A 19,562-nucleotide genomic window follows, 5' to 3' on the forward strand; every position below is an offset into this window, starting at 1 on the left:
AGGCTATCCATATTCACATCAGTTTTCCTTTTATTCCCTTCAGATTCTCTCTGTAGCCACTAAGAAAGGATTGTAATAAAAGGTATTTAAGAGCTACATAGATCACGTGTCAGAACGGAAGAAAATTATCTAATGATTTAGCCATTTATCCTGTTTTATTTGCACAGAAGTTAGAAGAAAAGAACCAGATGAAACCCAGCAAATGATAACACAGCTTTTTTTTTTTGCTCTTTTTACAGTTTGTCTGTCACATGTTGTAATGAGAGTGCAAATAAAACTTCTCTATACTTCACGCTGTTATGTTGGCTCTTACATGAGAGGGAAATTCCATCCATGTTGAGCTCTAAGTCTTTATATGAAATCTAAATCTTTATATGAACATGATAGCTTAAAAGTATTAAGGAGATAACAAAATGAAATAATTTTGCATTTCCTGTTGCACTAGCTAGCCGAGAGATTCAATACCCCCAGCTGGTTTCCTATGAGAAGACAATATCACTCCTGTTTCATCATCAAAGTCACCAAATCTACAAAAGGGCTGTTCTCTTAGCCTAGTGCTCTCTTTCTATCTGGTGCAGTGAGCCAGTCTCAAATAATGAAGCAGGAGCAATGTGACAAGTCTGGTTCACTTTCAATTTTGTTTTGTTATGTATTTAAAAGAGATGGACTGGTTTTATTGATAGGCTGTGTACAGGTGCAAAGTCCGCTTTGAAGGGTTTAGAAGTGGCTTTGGTTGAAAGAACAGGAAGATCCCCACATCGAGTGTCCTTGTTATAAAGTTGAGATAGAGTGACACTCTGAATGAAAATGACCTTTAATGGGATGGCTGTCACCTGTCGATGGGATGTCATTCATCTCTGAGCTTTAGCCTTGAACTGAGTTAAGTTGAGAAAAAGAAGGCATGAATTTTTAATTTTTCTTTTGGAAAATAAGTGATAGAATTCTTGAAATTGTTTGTGACTGTTAAACAACTTTTCATTATTTCTATCAACACTTCTATTTTTGTTGCGAGGATAGGACGTAAGCTATATTTTCTTCCAGGTAAATTTTCAGAAGTAGGGAACTTACACAGATTCTGAAATACAATTTTGTTTTCATAGGTATACATACATATATATGGACACAGGTGCACATATATGTATGTACATAAAATATCTGTGAGAAAGCTTAGTATTGATATATATGTCTTTTAGATTATGTTTTAAGTAATCATTAATAAACACCAATAAGCAGTTAAATAACTTAATATTCCCACTCTGATACTATAATATACTATATATTTTGTTTTACTATGATTTTTCTCAAAAATGAATATGGGAGTATTTTTTCTACACTTATTACTTTATTTCTACCCTCATTATACTCATTGCCTTTATTTTTAATGAAGGAAAAAGGCTATGTGTGATCAAAGATCAGAATCATTATTGGAACTTTTAATATTTTTAAATTATAAGGATAATAAAACAGAAAATTAGAAAGGTAGAAAAACATGAAAGACACTTTATTAATAAATTTTTATTATCATTACATTTTTTTACTATGCATTTTATTTGGAATCAAACACAAACCCCCTACTACTTTGCATCCTGCTTTGTTTATTTAACTTTTATCATAAACATTTGTCCAAATTGCTACATGATCTTCATAGCTATCATTTTTAAGGCTCTACTGATATGCCTTTGTGCATATAATCCATAATTTAAAATGTATATGTAATTAATTTTTAATTACATATTCTGTTATTTATTAGATTCAATTCAAAGCAAACATCAGAATTTCTATAAGATCAAAATTTGCTTATAGCTCACGTCAATGTATGTAATAAACCGTAACAATTTTCTCTCCTTTGTCCATTCTGTCATTTGTTTGATGCCCATAGATGCAATGACAGAATATGTATTTTACAAGTGATATAGGAATTTATCACAGTTAACACTTGTGTATAAGAAGTGAAGGCATTTGATAGTTACTAACTACTATGCTATGCCTATAGTATGCTTACTGTAAGGTGCCTTGATGTTTAGCTTTCTTCCACCCTGACCGATTAAAATTAACCCATCTCTTCTCCTTCCTTCCTGTAGCAGTGTGCTAGAATTTTTCTCAGAGGGCTTAGCCATTCTACTGCCAGTTACATTCACTTATGTACATGCTCCGACCCCCTCCACCCTCCATCATAAGCTCTCGGTGGGTAGGAATGGCTCTCCCATTTTTGGTGGTCCTTGGACTGCTGAAGTAGTATCCTACCTACAGTAGATGCTCACCAAATGTCATGACACCCTGCTTTTGTTTTTGTCTTTGATGTTTGCCGAAGGCAATACTGGGAAGTGTAAAGATGTTGAAGATGTTTACTCTCTCATTTCTCTTCCACCAGTGGGATGGAGTAGGACCTCTTCCAGACTGTGCAGAACCACCAAAAGGGATCCAGATGCTGTGGCACCCATCCATAGTCAAACCCTACCTCACACTGCTCTCTGAGTGCTCAAATGCAGACACGCTGGAAGGGGCGGCAGGCGCCCTGCAGAACTTGGCTGCAGGGAGCTGGAAGGTATGATGAGTTTGTTACAATAAGAAAGAAATCTGGAATGATGAGAAGGTCCTTAGGAAATATGAGAAGTCCAATTTTGAGAAGTGCAATTCTAATAAAGTTTCTAAGGATGTTAGAGAAAGACCAGTTCCATTGAACTGCTGGACTTAGAAAGGTATTTCTTTTAAAAATTCTTCTTAAGGGCTCAGGGGTCGTTGAAGAGCGCTACAAAATACAGAGGAATAGATGTAAGTATAGTCATTGAAGATGCTATGAATGCTTTCTGTTATATTTGTGTAGCTGAGCTACTTCATTTTCAGGGGCGACTGACATGTTGAGACTTTTCAAAGCACTGTCATTGACAGTTAAGGGAGCTCATACCCAAACATGTCATACAAAAACTGCTGTGAATCCTGAAATGTTGTAGCTGGTCCTGTCCCCAAAGGAAAAGAATCTCTTGCATTTTTAAATTACAGAGGAAAATAGTTATCTTTGGCAAAAGGTTACAGTAAAGCAACTGTATGATTGGGAAAGAGATTAGGAGGGTCTTTTTCTCTGGGTCTTTACAAATACACACTGTTCCAGGTCGGTTCTCACCAAAAATTTTTCATGACCTTCTTTGTGGGTAGAAATGGATTCACGATAGCAAAGAATTCCTGAGTTTGGTCACTAATAGTTACATGGGCTAACTTGCCTTATCGCACAAAAGAGCGTAACCTCTTAGAAGAACTGAGGGCATGTAGGGAAAATATCAAGACCTCCACCTTCAATTCCTCATTCATTTAATGTCAATGCCTGGGGGTTGGGATATCCATAAATCAATCTTTTCTTTACCATTCATTTTCTTCAAAACAATATTAATATAGACACATAGCTACAGATAACTCTCAGAAGCTCAGTACCATGGGTACCACAGGTATTGGCTTCAGTATCGTGTAATAATACATTCCCTTCTTATTATACCTTCCAATACCTGACTCTCATCACTTCTCTCTCTGCCATCTTCCTTTCCATGGCTACAGTGTCAGCTGCAGCATTTTCTTTCTTGGATGTGACCTCCCAGCTCTTGGGACCCAGCCCCTGATGATACTTCCCAGGAGCTGGCTACTTACTCCTGCATGGCAGGCTCACCTCTTCGCTTGAGAGTCTTAGGAATGAACATAATTATCCCTTTCCCTCCCTGCCCATAAGGCATCACTAATGCTGTACCTTAAGAATTCAGTTTGGGATGAACTTGAGGTGAACTTGTCTCTTGCTTTCAACAAGAGAAAAGCTTCAAATGTAGAGTCTCACCAAGAAGAATGACAGAGTATAGCCTTGCATAAGTAGGAAAGAGATAGTAATGGAAGTCACTTCCTTGAACTTGCCCTTAGCATTAACTTCCCTCTAAAGTTAGGAGGCTTCAACTCAGATCACAATTCAAACCTAGGCTCTAACTTTTCTAAGCTTTGTGGTCCTGGGAAAATTAAAGCACCTCAGTGTTTCTCAGATGCATCGTCTTTAAGCAGAGGAGATCATGGCGGCTTCACATCACATCATGCAGATCAGTCGCAACACTAGATGCAAAGATGCAGGATGTCATAAGCTAAGGGTTTGTCACTGTATATACCCAAGAGCACTAAGTTGCTGCAAGTCCCCACCCAGCTCCCTGGCTTTGGAAGATGGACTAGAAGGGGATGAGAAGAGAAGCTCTGGGTTCCAGGCCTGAGTCTGACCTGAAATGCAAAGCCATCTAGATAGTGGCAAATCAAGTTTGCCATCTCTTGATTTTTTTTTTAATGAATTATTGCTTTACTTGAGAAACACTTAGGTTTTTATAAGAACAAGTTAAAAATGGAGAAATGTCTTTGATCTCTAGAGGATTTTGAATGTAAGGCTTCCACCTTTGCTTTAAAAGTTAAACTCTATGTTCCATGTGCTGAAAAAGTTAACTGGAAACATGGAAAATTTATAAAGATACAAATAAAACTTCTGGAGTTGAAAACAACATCTGGAATGAAAAATACATGGAATGGAATCAACAGCAGATTAGACATTGCAGAAGAAAAGATTAGTGAACTGAAAGATAGCAACTGGAAACTATACAAAATGAAACACAGAGGAAAAAGAAAAAAAAAATTGACAGTTCATCAGTGAGCTTCGAGTAGCCTGATGTGTAAATGGAGAACCAAACAAAACAAGAGAGAAAGGAGGAAGAGAACAGAAAAAAACTATTTGAAGAAGTAATGTTGAACACTTTCCAAATTTACTGAAAACTGCAAGCTCACACATCTAAGCAACTCAAGAAACTCTAAGAGAAACATGAAAAGTTGTACCAAGTTACATTATAATCAAGTTGCTCGAAATCAGTAGTAAAGAGATAATCTTAAAAGCAGCCAGAGAAAAAAGACATGTTACATACCAAGACTGTACCACATCTCAACACCACATTCAAGGATCAGTGTCACTGATCATTCATTTATTCATGTGAGTCCTTGTTGAGTTACTAAGAATGTCCTCTAGAAGACAATCTGGTCTATAAGGCTTCTAAGGGCAGAAACCCATTACATTTATTTCTTTGTACCCCACTGCTCAGCCCTATGCTTGGCTGAGCAATAATGCTCAAACACAAGCTTTTAACTGAACTCGTGTCTATGTCCAGATGTCTTTCTTGTGGATAACAGTCTTTTATATTTATAAACATCTATCAGTCACTAAGCAGTTAATAGCACATATTGTGGCCAGGCCATCTTCAAATGGTCACACTTTATGGTTCTTTATTTGGTCCTTTGATTCAGATGGGAACATGTAGTCAGTACAGTCTAAAATTGATAGAAAGGAGGAGTTTGGGGAGAACTATTTTCATTCCAGTTTCCAGACTCATCAGTGCTTTTCAGGATGCAGATTTTGATATCATTGCCCAGTTCCACAATTCCTGCTGCAGTATTGGACTTGCTGTTTAAATTGGTAATTAAAGACACAGGCTCTGTATCTCAAGGTAGCCAGGTCAGCTGGGAAAGCTGCTGAGATATGCCTGGGTCTTTAGGTGTTTAGAGTAATAAAACAATAAATTTATAGTTTATACTATTTTATACTAATTTATTTTATACTGATTTATACTATTTTGATATTCAAAAATTCTCTCCTACTTTGGGTTCTATAATGAGAATTATGGAAGAAGTCTGATAAAAATTCTCAGTATTTTCTAACAATAACGTCTTGCTGACTGTTTTCAGTGCATAACCCTGAACATTAGTTTGCACAGTTAGCCCCAGTATGACATTTATCCCCACATATCCAGATGCACTGATTTGGTAAATTTTTCTATTACTAATAGAGACCACTGAGAAAGAGGCAGAATGGTCTGGAACAGCTGAAATCAACATCGCAAAAGCTGTTCTGTACTTTAGACAAAGTTTAACAACTATGACTCTCGGATTTCCCAGCCCTTATCAGATTTCAAGCAACAAATTAAAAAATACAAGGAGTTACTCTTGTAAGCAGGCAGACAGATCTGCCTTAAGAAGGTAGAGTAGACACCCTGACAGCAAAGTGAAAAGATAGAAGAGTTAGAAGAAGTAAATACAAAGATGCAAGAAAGAAAAAAATGTCAGAGGCCATTCAAGGTTTCAGCTGTTTCATTTATTCTAATTGTGGATGGTCATAATGCTGACCCTCCGTTATCAGAAAATGTTTAATTATTACTTTAGATTATTATTACTAATTATTACTAAAGTTACTTTAGAAGACAGAAAGCATTTTAAAAGACTTTTATCCCAATGGTTAAGGTAGAATTTTGAGTCTCAGGATGTCAACCTTACTTATAGGAAACACTGGCTTTCCTGATAACTCTAGACAAATGGAATAGTCCTCAGGCAGGGCAAAGGGCCATTAGGACATATTTGTGCATAGTTATAAATATACATACTTATACAAGAATTTTTTTATCAAAATACAAATACACAAGTATGCATAAAGGTCAATCATGTTATCATCATCTTTTGTATAATTTATTAATGTACCATATTAAATGGCAAGGGAATATGTGGGAAGGGAAGATAGATAATCTATAGGAATGATTTGAGAAGACTGTCATTAAGCCAAACACTGATAAATAGTTACAGTTTTTTAAAGATCGAGAATAAACTGTACCAAAACCAAACAAAGAAATCCTTACTTTAAAAAAGCTTGATTTAATTAAAGAAGAAAACAAAAACTGAGCAATTAAAAGATTGACTGAAGACACAGAAACAGCATCAAATTTCATGCAGACAGCATTACCATCTAAAAGCTAGGGTTCTAAGAATGTGTTATTATAGCAACTGTTGAAATTTAGTGGCGTGTTTTTAAGTGTCCTTAACGTTTATGGCCCAAACAAAAGCAGAAATGTGAAGGTAAAACACCAGAATTTTGCATGGAGAGAGCTTTTTATAGACCTCATCATCTGAAACAATAACTTCTCTTTATGGGACGACCGTGCACACTCTTTTTCAGGGACAAATTGACTAGCAAGCTAGATCTTCATAATGGCCCAAATACTTTTTAAACTTTAAAACTCATTACTTGGTTTACAAGCATCAGAAAAACATAATGGCAGAAGCAAAGTGAAGTGATTTTATTAGCTAACATGGACTTCGGTTACGTTTTTCTCATTTACAGTAAAACGATTTTGTTTGTCACAGAATATTAAAACAGCCGGTTATAGTAGCTTGAGGAGTTCCAAAATGTGAATGAATGCTCTTTCAACTCCCATTTATGGGTTATTTATATTGTAACTGAACTCTCTGAAAACTCAGGATTAGAACTGTAGAAATACATGTGTACTTGCTATTAAGTCAAACATTTTAGATATCTTTGTATGGTCAGTTTTCTCCCTAAAATGTGACTATTCTCAGAGAGTCTATTAGTTGCCCGTTTATGTTTAAAGTAAGATGGAATAAAGAGATACTTGGATATTAATCTGTTAATATTTAATGAAGTAACATGATAGGAATGTAGATTTACTGAGAAGGAAACAGAATCTCTGGCCATGTGGCACATATGAATAAACAATAAGAGAACTGGGAAATTTGAGACTTGTTCCTAAGGACAGGGGCAATGCTTTGAAGGCATTGAATTTAGTTTAGCTTAGCAATTAGTGTATCATTAAAAGTGAACCAGGGCAGATGAGTGGAGGGCAAGAAATAAAAGTAAAAATCGTGGTTTAACATCTAAGACAAAGGTCTTTGTCCTAGTTAACAGTGTGATGTAAAGCATAAGGTTTAAATGCAAAGAAACAGGGTGGTGAAAGATGATGATGAAAATGGGACATGAAGCATCATGCCTAATGGGTTAGAAATGGGGCCAAAATAAGCACAGAGGTTATCTGAGGACTCAGCCCAATCAGCAGGCTCCTAGAGACAACACATTGAGTTGGACCTGATGCCCAGCCTGAGGCAGAATGAGGATGGGCCCAACCTCAGGAGGAGATAGAGAGGAGCCAGGGTCACCACCAGGTCATTGGTTCTAATCCCACAATATTTAGTGGTTTCTTCTAAGACCCCAGTAAGTAGTACTGATGCCGAGGGCTGCACCTGTATTAGAAATGCCACGTGCATTCAAACTGACTAGAGAGTAAGCCCATTTTTGGATAGTTTGTCTCTACTTTCATCATTGTCATTGAATAGCAAAGTGCTAAGTTACAGAATTACATTCAGAAACTGTAGAAACAGCTAAAGCTGAGGGATTTCCACTTCCACCCAAGAGGCCAAGATGGAGCACCAAGTTCCTTTAAGTAGTAATAATAACAACAACAATAGCAACAAGCCAGAGAAATATATGAAACAATGGTTGTTAAAACACTAAGCATTAGTCAATGAAGAAACTGATCTCTGAGAAACAGGAAATAAACAAGGTGAGCCCTGTGATTGTCCCAGCTCACTGTCTTGAGAGAGTTTCCAGACCACAGCACAAAGATTAGGAACCCAGGAGGAGCTCAGCAGACTCTCTGAGCTAAGGAGATGGAACTGAGTATCTAGGGAGACCAAGGTGACTAGAGCTTATAGGACAGAGCACCAAAGAGGAGAAAGCCACTCATAGAAAGAACCCTAGAAATATGTAGAGGATCTCCCTCAAATATTCAGCAGAGATCTGCCAGTGCATGCATGTGAGAGAAATACCCAAGGCTGAAGAAACAACCTTCTGAAATGATTAGACAGAATGAAACTTGGCACTTACACAGGAATGGGCATAATGTGCATTTCCAAGTGCCAGGTAGGAAAACCTCATAATTCATGGATCACTGGGAAGAATACTCTCAGGTCTTGCCTCAGTATTGAGGTATAATTAGCCCTGGACTAAATATGCTCTAGTCTTTCCTATCAAATTTTAAAAGTAAGACCCAGAAGAATCAATAGTTTCCAAGTAAATTAACTGCATCCTTGAATAAAGTTTAAAAATACCTATAGGAGTACAAAAATATCCAGCACCCATTGCATTAAAATTAATAATGTCTGGCATCCAATTGAAAATAACCCTACAAGCAAATAAACAGGAAAATGTGATTCATAATGAGGAGAAAAATCCACCATTCAAAACCAATTCAGAGCCAACAAAGATGTTAAAAATAGCAGACAAGCAGTTACTGTAACTCTACTACATGTGTTCAAAGAGTTCATTAGAGTCATGGAAAATATATAAAAGGCCCAAATAAAATGTCTAGAGTTGAAAATAAACTGTCTGAAATGAAAAAAAAAAAAACACATGGAATGGGATTAACAGCAGGTTAGACATTGCTGAAGAAAGATTAATGAGTTTAAAGATGGCAGTGGAAACTATACAAGGCGAAATGCAGAGAGATTATAAAAAAACCCTACAGATCATCAGTGAGCCTCAAGTGGCCTAATATATGTGCCATTAGAATTTCCAGAGGAGAGGAGAGAGAAAGGAGAAAGAAAACAGAAAAAAATATTTGAAGAAATAATGGTTGAAAATCTTCCAAATTTAATGAAAACCACAAACTCACATATCCAAGCAGCTCAAGGAACCCCAAGCCCAAGAAACATGATGAAACTATACCAAGGTGCTTCATAAGCAAATGGCTCAAAATCAGTAATAAAGAGAAAATCTTAAAAGCAGCCAGAGGGGCTTCCCTGGTGGCGCAGTGGTTGAGAGTCCGCCTGCCGATGCAGGGGAGACGGGTTCGTGCCCCGGTCCGGGAAGATCCCACATGCCGCAGAGCGGCTGGGCCCGTGAGCCATGGTCGCTGAGCCTGCGCGTCCGGAGGCTGTGCTCCGCAATGGGAGAGGCCACAGCAGTGAGAGGCCTGCGTACCGCAAAAAAAAAAAAGAAAAAAGCAGCCAGAGGACAAAAGACATGTTCCATACAAAAATAAGGATGACAGCTGATTTTTCACCAGCAGTAATATTAGTGAGAAGACAGTGAGGCAGCATCTTTAAAGTTGATTTTGGTTTGGTATCTAGCAGGTACAACCTGTCTCTATAGGAAATTCCCAGGATTCCTAGAGCAGCTGTAAAACTATAAAAGAAATCCTTTCTGAGCCCAGTTTAAGACATGGGCTACCCTGGAAGCCGGCATGGTTAATTACCTGAGCAGTGGGGACACAGAGGAATTCTAATGTAGAAACTTCATTTTAACTGTCCCAGCATGATCAGAGCTGTGGTGGCCCAGGACATGCCACTCAGTATTGTGTTCTTCCGGCACTGAGGGCAAGCAAATATTCATAAGCCCTGCATCAAAAGTTCTGTTCCCACACGCAGAACTGAGGGATGAGTCTGGCTTTAGGAGAGACTCCCAAAGAAATATACGATCTCTTCAAACCCTGATTACACTTTTGTGGAAGGGGTTGGAACTTGCTGATCCTAGCTAATTGCCGTGGCTTTGATCCCTTTTATCTAGTGCCTTTCAGTGGAGAATGCTGTTCTTAAGTAATACACACGTGGTACTAGAAATCAACCTGACATTTTCTTTCACCAGTTAAACATTTTTACTCTCCAGCTGTGAGCCAGAAATTAGAAGACAGCTGACATAAAGAGATGAATGTGACTTTGTAACTTCCCTCAGGTACCGATAATAAACAGGTAAACAAAAAGCCCAGAAAAAAACATGATAGATGCTATAATAGGAGTATATACACAAGGGTGTATACATACATATATATACACACACACGCACATATATATATACGCACACACGTATACACACACACACACACAAGGCAAAAGGGTGTCCCAGGGGTCATTTTTACAAGGAAGAGGTCAGGGATGAGGAACCCCACTTCCAACATCACTAGTTAAAACCTAGGGCTAGGAGTCAATGATTACAGTTCATTTTAACACACTAGCACATCTCATTAGTTAGAGAAATTCTAGCTGCTGTAACAAAGAGACCCCCATATATGCAAGATCTCAAATGAGATAGGAGGTAGAAGCTATTTTCTCTGGTGTAACAGGTAAGGGAAGGTGCGTGAGGAGGGATGCTCCCCTCCATGAATTATTTCACCCAGGCTGACAGCTGTTCTGCCATCGTCAAGGTGTGATAAAGATGTGATCTTCCAAGGCTACTCTTAGGGTCATCATCCGCTAGCGAGAAGCAGAAAAAGAGCGCAGATCCACAACCAGGAATGTTCTCTTTCGAAAGTCACCTGGAGCCCTCGTTTTGCCTGATGCAAAAAGAAAAAAAAGGCACATAATCTAGACACTTCTAGCAAACCCAATCAAATTCAGCTATTTCCCAGTCCCTCAAGGTTTAACACTTGGCCACATTTATGCTTGTCTTCCTTCATCTTCTCCTGCCCCCCTGTGGTTGCTGCTAAGCTTGGGGGTCTTACAGGCATTCGAATCCCTGTGGGGGATGGAGATTGGGTATTCATTTCCATCTGGAATCATTTCTCTCCTATGCTGGCTCTTGCCCAGGACAAGCCTCCTTGTCCTGTTGATTTCCCAGCTGGGACAGGACAATTGGAGATTGGACCGTCTCTGGTCCAAGGTGCTCTCCTGGCCCACACCTGCCTTCCTCACTGTTCAGCTTCCTTGAGATGCAGGCACAGTCCATGCCTGCCATTCTGATGCATCCCAACCTCCTGGCCAACTAACCCTTCTGCAGCCCTGGATCCTTAGCCTTTTTTCCTGGCTAACTTACACAGCCCACCCGCTCAAGACCACAGAAACACTCAGGGACTACCCCGTGCCACACTGGGGCCACAGGAATCCTCTTCTGCCCAGCAAGTCCTGTTGCCATTCCTACTGTGCGACCCCTGCTCCGTGATGGTTCATGGCGGGACTTCCTGAGTCTTGTGCAACCAGCACTGAGGTCCAGGAAGGGCAGCAGAGCTTCTGTCGACTCTCTGCTCTTCTGTCTCCCAAGGGCTTTTATCACCAGCCTCTCACACACTGAGGAGGACCTGTCCAGGGGCACTTCAGGTGGCAGCCCCTAAAGATACTTTTACATCTCTCACTTCCTCCCCAACCTGGATCCTTTCTCTCCCCTGCTAGGAAGCTCTGTGTGGGATCTGAGGAGGGGTCATAATATTTTCTGTCTATTCTCATTCCCTTTCAAGTCTATCCCATCTTTCAGCTGCATCTGTGCTTTCTACCCTTAAACACTGTTTGCTGCTTTGTTATCTGTCCCATCCTGACATCACCTCATTGGACCAAATCATGGTGGAGCCTCTCTCCAGGAAGAGCCATGGGCAAGGAGGAGAAGAAACAGCATTTATTATTTCAAATTGTTGTCCCATCACATGCAAATAGAAGACATCCTTTCCTGACACAAGGCCTTTCTCATTGTCGTTCCAATTATACATGACTTCTTTTCTCAGATTTGCTAAATCCTGGCAGGTAGTTCTCAAGAACAGATTGAAACGTCCAGTAGCTCCATTGACAGTACTAGAAGACTCTTTAACTCGGGGGTTTAGAGGAGTGCCAGATGGGTTATTGGAAGACTAAAATAATAACATGAATTGTTATGCCAAAGTGAATTGGTGAATTTGTAAGGGATCAGATCAACTATAAGTGCAGATTGTCTAACTCATCCTGTGTTTCTGAGAAGCATATGAGAGTGGTGGTCAATCACACCAACTCTGGGGCACTGCTCCCTGGGTTCAAGACCTGGCTGAGCATCTACAACGTGTGACCTTTTCTCATCTGTCTAATGTGAATAACAGTAGTGCCCACTGCATAGGGTTGAGATGAGCACTAAATGAGTTAGTACAGGTCTAAGTGTTAGGTGTGTCTTAGCTGAGATTATTTTGAGGGATCATAACTTTCTGGAGGTCCTCATTGGGAAAGCATCTCACCAGGAACAATTTGGGTCCTGTATCTGTGCTGTTTTCTCCTGGACCAGAGCTTCCTCCTCCTCCCCCCTCCCCTCTTCTCCTCCTCCCCCCTCCCCTCTTCTCCTCCTCCCCCCTCCCCTCTTCTCCTCCTCCCCCCTCCCCTCTTCTCCTCCTCCCCCCTTCTCCTCCTCCCCCTCCCCTCTTCTCCTCCTCTCCCCTCCCCTCTTTTCCTCATCCCCCCTCCCCTCTTCTCCTCCTCCCCCCTTCTCCTCCTCCCCCCCTCTTCTCCTCCTCCCCCTCCCCTCTTCTCCTCCTCCCCCCTCCCCTCGTCTCCTCCTCCCCCTCCCCCTCCCCTCTTCTCCTCCACCCCCCTCCCCTCTTCTCCTCCTCCCCCCCTTCTCCTCCTCCCCCTCCCCTCTTCTCCTCCTCCCCCCTCCCCTCTTCTTCTCCTCCCCCCCTCTTCTCCTCCTCCTCCTCCTCCATCTCTTCCTTCTCATCCTCCCCCTCCTCTTCCTTCTCCTCCTTTTGAATCACCAAGGATCCTCTCTTCAGCTCATGGACCATTCTTCTTAAAGCCATCCTAGTCTACCGGCTTTGTCCCTTCCCTCCTCACTGGTGGGCTTAGTGCATGACGCTCTCTTTCTGTTTGCAAAAAGTCAAGTTCTGTCCAAAGATTTCCACCTCAACCACAATGAGTTAAGGTACACTTATCTCTCTTGTTCATCTGTTTTCATGCCAGTGATACTTCTTTTGTTTCAATTAAAAAGCTCTTGGCAACTCATACACGTCGCTGACCCCAGGGGCTGCAGTGCTGTCCAAGGTATCTCACTTCTCTTTTGGAAAAACTCTGTATGAGCCTCGCACTTCTGTGTTGAGTGCACTTGGGAAATATTCCTCATCTCCCCAGTACTGTATCATGTCTTTCTCTCTTTCCACTTCTGTGCTCTTTACTCCTTCTTGTTGGGGTACACATAGGTTCACATGTGGGTTATACATGACCTACTCCAAGACTGCTCATGTGCTACTTCCAAAGCATCACTATCCTTGCATGTTAAGCAAACTTTGGAAACTTGCATCATCTTTTGAATGAAATGTAAATAATTCATTCTGGATTGTCATATACTGAGCTAATACTGGGGATTTTCCATATACACACAAACACACACAACTAAAAGTTTCAAAATAAAGGTTATTTTCTGTATATTGATAACATAAGATCAAACCCATTGTCTGATTTTCCCTTTTCACTTAGAACCTATCACTGTTGACCATTTTCTCATACCAAAAAGATGTATCTACAACTCATACACATTTTTGGCCATGCATAGCCATTTTTGGTTACTCTCAAATCAGTCTTCAGCAAAGCTGAAGGACTCTCACTATTTTCCAAACACCAAATCATCTTTCCATCCAACATGAAGGGATATAATAGCTAGACTTTTAAGGAGGAAAAAGTTAAGCTATAGCCTACCTTTCTTGGTTCATTTCAGATATAGTCAGGTTCTCCCCTCTCAATGTTTGGAAGGATGGAAGGGAGGGGAAGGCAGTTTCTGGGAGACTGAGCCCAGAGGTATAGGCAAGAGAGAATGAGATAATGGCAGAGGAGAGAGTATTGTCAGCATCACAGAGCAGGTAGAGGAAGAAGACTGGGGGCCAAGGGCACAGGTGACACCTGTGGGCAGGTTGTTTAAAATCTTTGTGTCTAGATTTTCTCATCTATAAAACAAGAACAGTAATGTCACTCTCCCAGGAGTTTGGGGGATTAGAAGAGATCACTAATGCAGAAGCGAGCATCTGGGGTCTGGGAAGAGGTGGCTCTGGGAAAGAGGTCATCTTTGGGCCCATGCTTCAGCCTGCCCAAGTTGCCAAAACATCCCGTCTGGTCTCTCAAAAGGCCCAGAATATCTCCCCAGTGTTCAAATATATTGTTGATGTTTACCTTACAGTATGGAAATGTTGACACCGCCCCCCCCCCCCGCTCTGATTTCCATTTTCTTCCATTAGTTTCTTTTCCATTAGCTTCCCCCCTTAGTCTTAAGGAAGAACCCAACAATGAATGGGCTGCAGAAGCCCAGGTGTCTAGTCTTTTCTGGGCCCTGGAGACCAAAAGGTTCACAAGCAGGGGAGGAAGTAGATGAAAATCACGTCCCATCGTATGTCAAATTGCAAATGACATTTCCTGTGGACATGACGGAGGTTTGGAACCGTCTTCATGAAACGCCTTCCCTTGGAAGGGATATCCCATCCTCACAGCCAGATTTCAATCAGCAGCTGCAAAACCTGAAGCTTTTTCCATGTCTGAGACTTTCTGACCATCCATTTCTTTGCTCCCTGAGGTTGGGTCTATGAAACAGTTAACTGCAATCAAGAGATGCTCTCGTGAGTTCCATGAGCGTCCCCACCCCCTCAGGCTTCATAGAGCTTGAGGCACAGAGTAGGGGCAGGAGAAAAGCACTCGGTCTGAGTTGATGGTGATAAGAAACTATGTGAATGTGACTTCTCTAACGTAGGACGGGATGAAGTTGTGTGTTTTTTTAATCTCATATTTCATGCAGGGCTGGGCTGAGGATGTGGCAGGCATGGCATATGCCCTACGTTCACTGCCAGAGGGGGCTCCCTGCCTGCCACAGGTGAGAGCCAGCTCTGGGGTGCCTGCCCCAAAGGGGAAAGGGGGTGGAGGGGCCTGGCGGGGAGGGGTGGGAGCTTTGTCCACCTTTGCTGGTCCCCAGGAGGACTCTGCCACAGAATCCAGAACCTCATGTTATGAATTTAATTCTCTTAGATCATAACTGAAATTGCAACAGAGTAAACCCTTATAGTGGTTGATTTTTATGGTGCATGCTCTTCTCTGGAACACTGTCCAGGAGCATAAAGTGTGCATATGCAAATGTATGGAAAACCTGAGCCTACCTGTATTCCGTTAAATGAATCTGAATACTTTATGGTCCTGATACTGCAAGTACATTTCTATAAAGAGCCTTAGGTGTTTTCCACTAAGGCCAACGACTGCCAACCCAAAACAAATTGTATGCTTACTTTATAAATTAGACATTGAATTATGGCCCTAGGTATAATATTATATATTGCGATTTTTTTAATTTTACAATTTTCACCCTCCATCTTTGGTGTCATATTTACCTCTCCTCACCCCTACCATTTTCTGACTTACTTCCTCCTAATTATTCAGCAAACAACTTAATTGACAGTACTTTCTGTAACTTATCTCTCTACCCCACCTCCAAATTCAAGTCTCCTTTTTAAAAAGTCACCTGTACTCTACCTTTTATCGTTTTCTACTCTTCCCAGGATTTTTTTTTTATTCCTCTTAATGTCAATAGCCAGCCCTTCCTGTCCCAGACCTCCATATCTTAAAGTACCAAGTATAGACACCACACAAATGGCTTCCTAACTCAGGGGCTGAGAAAGCTGGCACCGGCGAAATGAAGAGTGGTTAACTGATTAAAGCTGAAACCTTTATCCTATGTTGGAGGCAAAAATAAAGTTAAAATGTTTAAATACATGTCTAACACACTCAACCCATTCCACAATGAGGTCTTGATCATCCAACCTTTTTGGCACCTGTAGACGGCAGTGTGAAAACCCACACGTGCTGTTTGCTTGTAGGGGTTCCACCCCAGCTCCTAATGTCTTTGCTTCCCCTCATTTGCAGTGGTCGGTATATATCCGAGCTGCTGTCCGGAAAGAGAAAGGCCTGCCCATCCTTGTGGAGCTGCTGCGGATAGACAATGACCGAGTGGTGTGTGCAGTGGCCACGGCACTCCGGAACATGGCCTTGGACGTCAGGAATAAGGAGCTCATTGGTATGTTCCCTCCGATTTACAGTGTCTGCATTTTTTTTAATTGAAGTACAGTGTACCTCCTGTGGTTGAATCCATGTGCAGGACGTATATGCGTGTACAGAAACAGAGCATTTGTTAGAGGCCTTGCTTTTCCGGCTCTCCTTCTAGCGGAAATCAGTGCGCTAATTTATCTTTTAGAATTTAGAGGAAAATGCGATGTTTGGTGACATTTCTAATCTTTGCAAATTAAAAATGACCGCAGTGCTCAGCACCGGATACCATCGTCCTGATCCTCTAAATCCCTGTCAGGCTGTTTGTTTGCTTCCCACGTTGTGAACTGGAATTCTAATGGGATACAGGCCACTTTTCTTCCTCTCGCTATGTTAAAATTTACTTTGGATTAGACTGTACTGGCTCTTTAATCCTATTTTTAAAGAATCATCTCCCTTTAGTTTGGTGTTCAAGAAATAGGGCGGCTCTTTTATTAATGAAGCATTAAAGAGGCATACATTCACCTATTTATTCAACAAATTTTTGTCCATGACCTACTTTGTTCCAGGCCTGTTCTAGGCCCGGAGATGATATCAAAGCAGCCAGGAAGCCTTGCCCTGGTGGAGTTTACATTCTGAAGAGGGGAGATGTACAGCCAACAAAATACACACATGAATCCCACGACGTGGTAGAAACTTTCTATGGGGGAAAATGGAGCTGGGTCAGGCACAATGTAATTGGTGAGGATGCGATTTTTTTTTCCAGTGAAGTGAAATTTACATAACATAAAATTAACCACTTTAAAATGTACCATTTAGCATTTTGGCGATGTCGTACAGCCAGCACCTATGTCAAGGTCCAAAATATTTCCATGACCCTAAGGAAAACCCTGTACCCATTAGGCGGTCATCCCCCAATTCCCCTTCCTCCCAGCTCCAGCAGCCACCAGTCTGCTTTCTGTGGATTTTCCTATTCTGGATATTTCCTATAAATGGAATCACACAAGACGTGAGCTTTTGTGTCTGGCTTCTTGCACTTAGCGTAAGGGGTTGTGATTTTAAATGAGAGGTCAAAGTCAAAATAGGAGATGTTGGGAAGGTAACATTTGAGCAGAAGCCTGAGCGAGGTGAAACAGGGCCCTGTGGCTCTCTGGGATGAAGAGCACCTAACTGAAGGAGGAGCCTCTGCAGACAGCCTCCCAGAAGGGGATCTGGAAGCAGGCGGTGGGGTTTAAGGCCTTTGCAGGGCCTGGTGTGCCTGGTACAGAGTGAGTGGTGGGAGCCCAGGCTGGAGAGACCTTCTGGTTCCTCCCTCTGTAACTGGGAGGATGCCCACCCAGGCCAAGGTCGAACCACAGGGACCTGCCCGGGGAGAGGCACAGCCTCCGCAGATACCACTGTCCTCCTGGGGTCGAAGATGTGACTTTGGTGTGGTAGTTGATCAGTGCAGCATGAAGCTTGCCCACAGGTAGCAGGTAGCAGCAGAGGTCAGGCAGCAGGGAGCTGGACCACCCATCGTGGCAAAGGTTCCAGTTATGCAGCTTCTGGGGGATTTGGGAAAAGCAGGTGAGAGCGGGCAAAGGGGGAAGATTCCATTCCTGGGGCAGTTGGGGTACCAGGCGTGGGTCCAAGTTTCATACAAATTATGCATAGATACAACAGTCTACCTCCACTATCCAAATTCCTGAACGTGGCGTACCAAGCCCTTCATGACCTAGGAACCAGCCACTTTTCTCCTGCCATTTCACAATACCCATCATATCCTCCTATAAATACCAAAGGATTTGCAGGTCTCCAAGCCATTTATTTATTCACAGGGACCAGATTTCAAATCTGCGTCTAATAAATGCAATTATTTGTTATGCTTGAAGTACATCATAAGGCATGACATAAACTCACAATTTTATAATTATACTTGGTTTGAATTTAATTTAAATGGTGGTGGTGGATGTTACATATTTAAACTACACTCTTAGCCCTCTCCATATCCACTTTCCTTTTCCTTGCATAGGTGTTTTAGACAGGACAGCACTGGGGCTTGTAATCAAATCCTGGGGCTCCTCTATGAAATGCAGGGAAAATCAATAGCTAATCAGTCTACTGCTTGGGTACGAACTACTAGGTGTTGTGCATTTGGGTGTTTTATTTCTTTTGGTGGATTAAAATATAACAAAATAGGGAACTATTGATTGGTTTTCTAGCCTCAAGGCGTCTCTTCTTTCCGAGAAGCCAGTTATCTAGAACTGTCTCTGAGGCAGGAACATTTGGAAGTCCATATTGCCCATGTTAAATTAAGCCTTTACTATCAAATGTCACCAGACAGGAAAGGGAACCAAATGTTTAAAAATAGGAGTGAAAATATCTCAGCTTTATGGAGTCAGTAACTTTTTTCTTGAGTAAGAAAAGCAGAATTGAACCAAAAAACACTCTTCTATTCTATCTAGGAGAAAGGAAATGTGACCTTTGCTAACTCTTTTGCTTTAAATATTGTATCAAAGTAGTGGTTCTTTATAAGAAAATGCTCTACAGAACTTTATATATTGAAAAAAAAGCTGCAACGACTTTGAACCAAGAACAAAGACAAAATTAAAGTTGGACTTTTCTATCAACTCTCAATCAAAGCTTTGGTGACCTCGTATGGTTTCCTGGTGTTAAAGATCATTTATATTCTGAAAACTGCCAGATAGATATCTCTGGTATGAATCTCACATCTCTGTATCCAATAGTCTGTCCACCACCTGCACCGGATATCTGACAGGCATCTCAAGTAAAACACCTCCAGACCTGAGTTCCTTGTCTTTTCCTCCAAAACCAATCCTGCAGGCTTCCGCATGGCAACCTGTCCCTGCAGTGGTCCAGGATAAACACCTTGCTGTCCCCTTTGATTCTTTACTCTCATATCCAGTCCATCAACAAATCTGGTCTTCCTTCTGAATTTTCCCATAACCTGACCCTTCTCACCTTCATTGCCTTGCCCCCCCAGATCCCATCCTCTC

General features: G+C 41.4%; 1 protein-coding gene across 2 annotated transcripts in view; it reads left to right on the forward strand.

Moving 5' to 3' along the window:
- CTNND2 (catenin delta 2) overlaps window positions 1-19,562 on the forward strand; it is a gene marked incomplete at its 3' end in the record, with an annotated part of 926,199 nt that overhangs the window by 804,902 nt on the left and 101,735 nt on the right. Inside the window, exons 15-17 of one of the 2 annotated variants that reach the window (XM_082837425.1) lie at window positions 2,372-2,545; window positions 15,332-15,406; window positions 16,447-16,597. In XM_082837425.1, the coding sequence (XP_082693551.1) occupies window positions 2,372-2,545; window positions 15,332-15,406; window positions 16,447-16,597 (400 nt within the window). The remainder of the gene's footprint in view (window positions 1-2,371; window positions 2,546-15,331; window positions 15,407-16,446; window positions 16,598-19,562) is intronic. The other variant, XM_082837426.1, reaches the window with a different exon arrangement.

Source organism: Leucopleurus acutus (genome assembly GCF_964270905.1).
Source record: "Leucopleurus acutus genome assembly, chromosome: 3".
NCBI classification, from domain to species: Eukaryota; Metazoa; Chordata; class Mammalia; order Artiodactyla; family Delphinidae; genus Leucopleurus; species Leucopleurus acutus.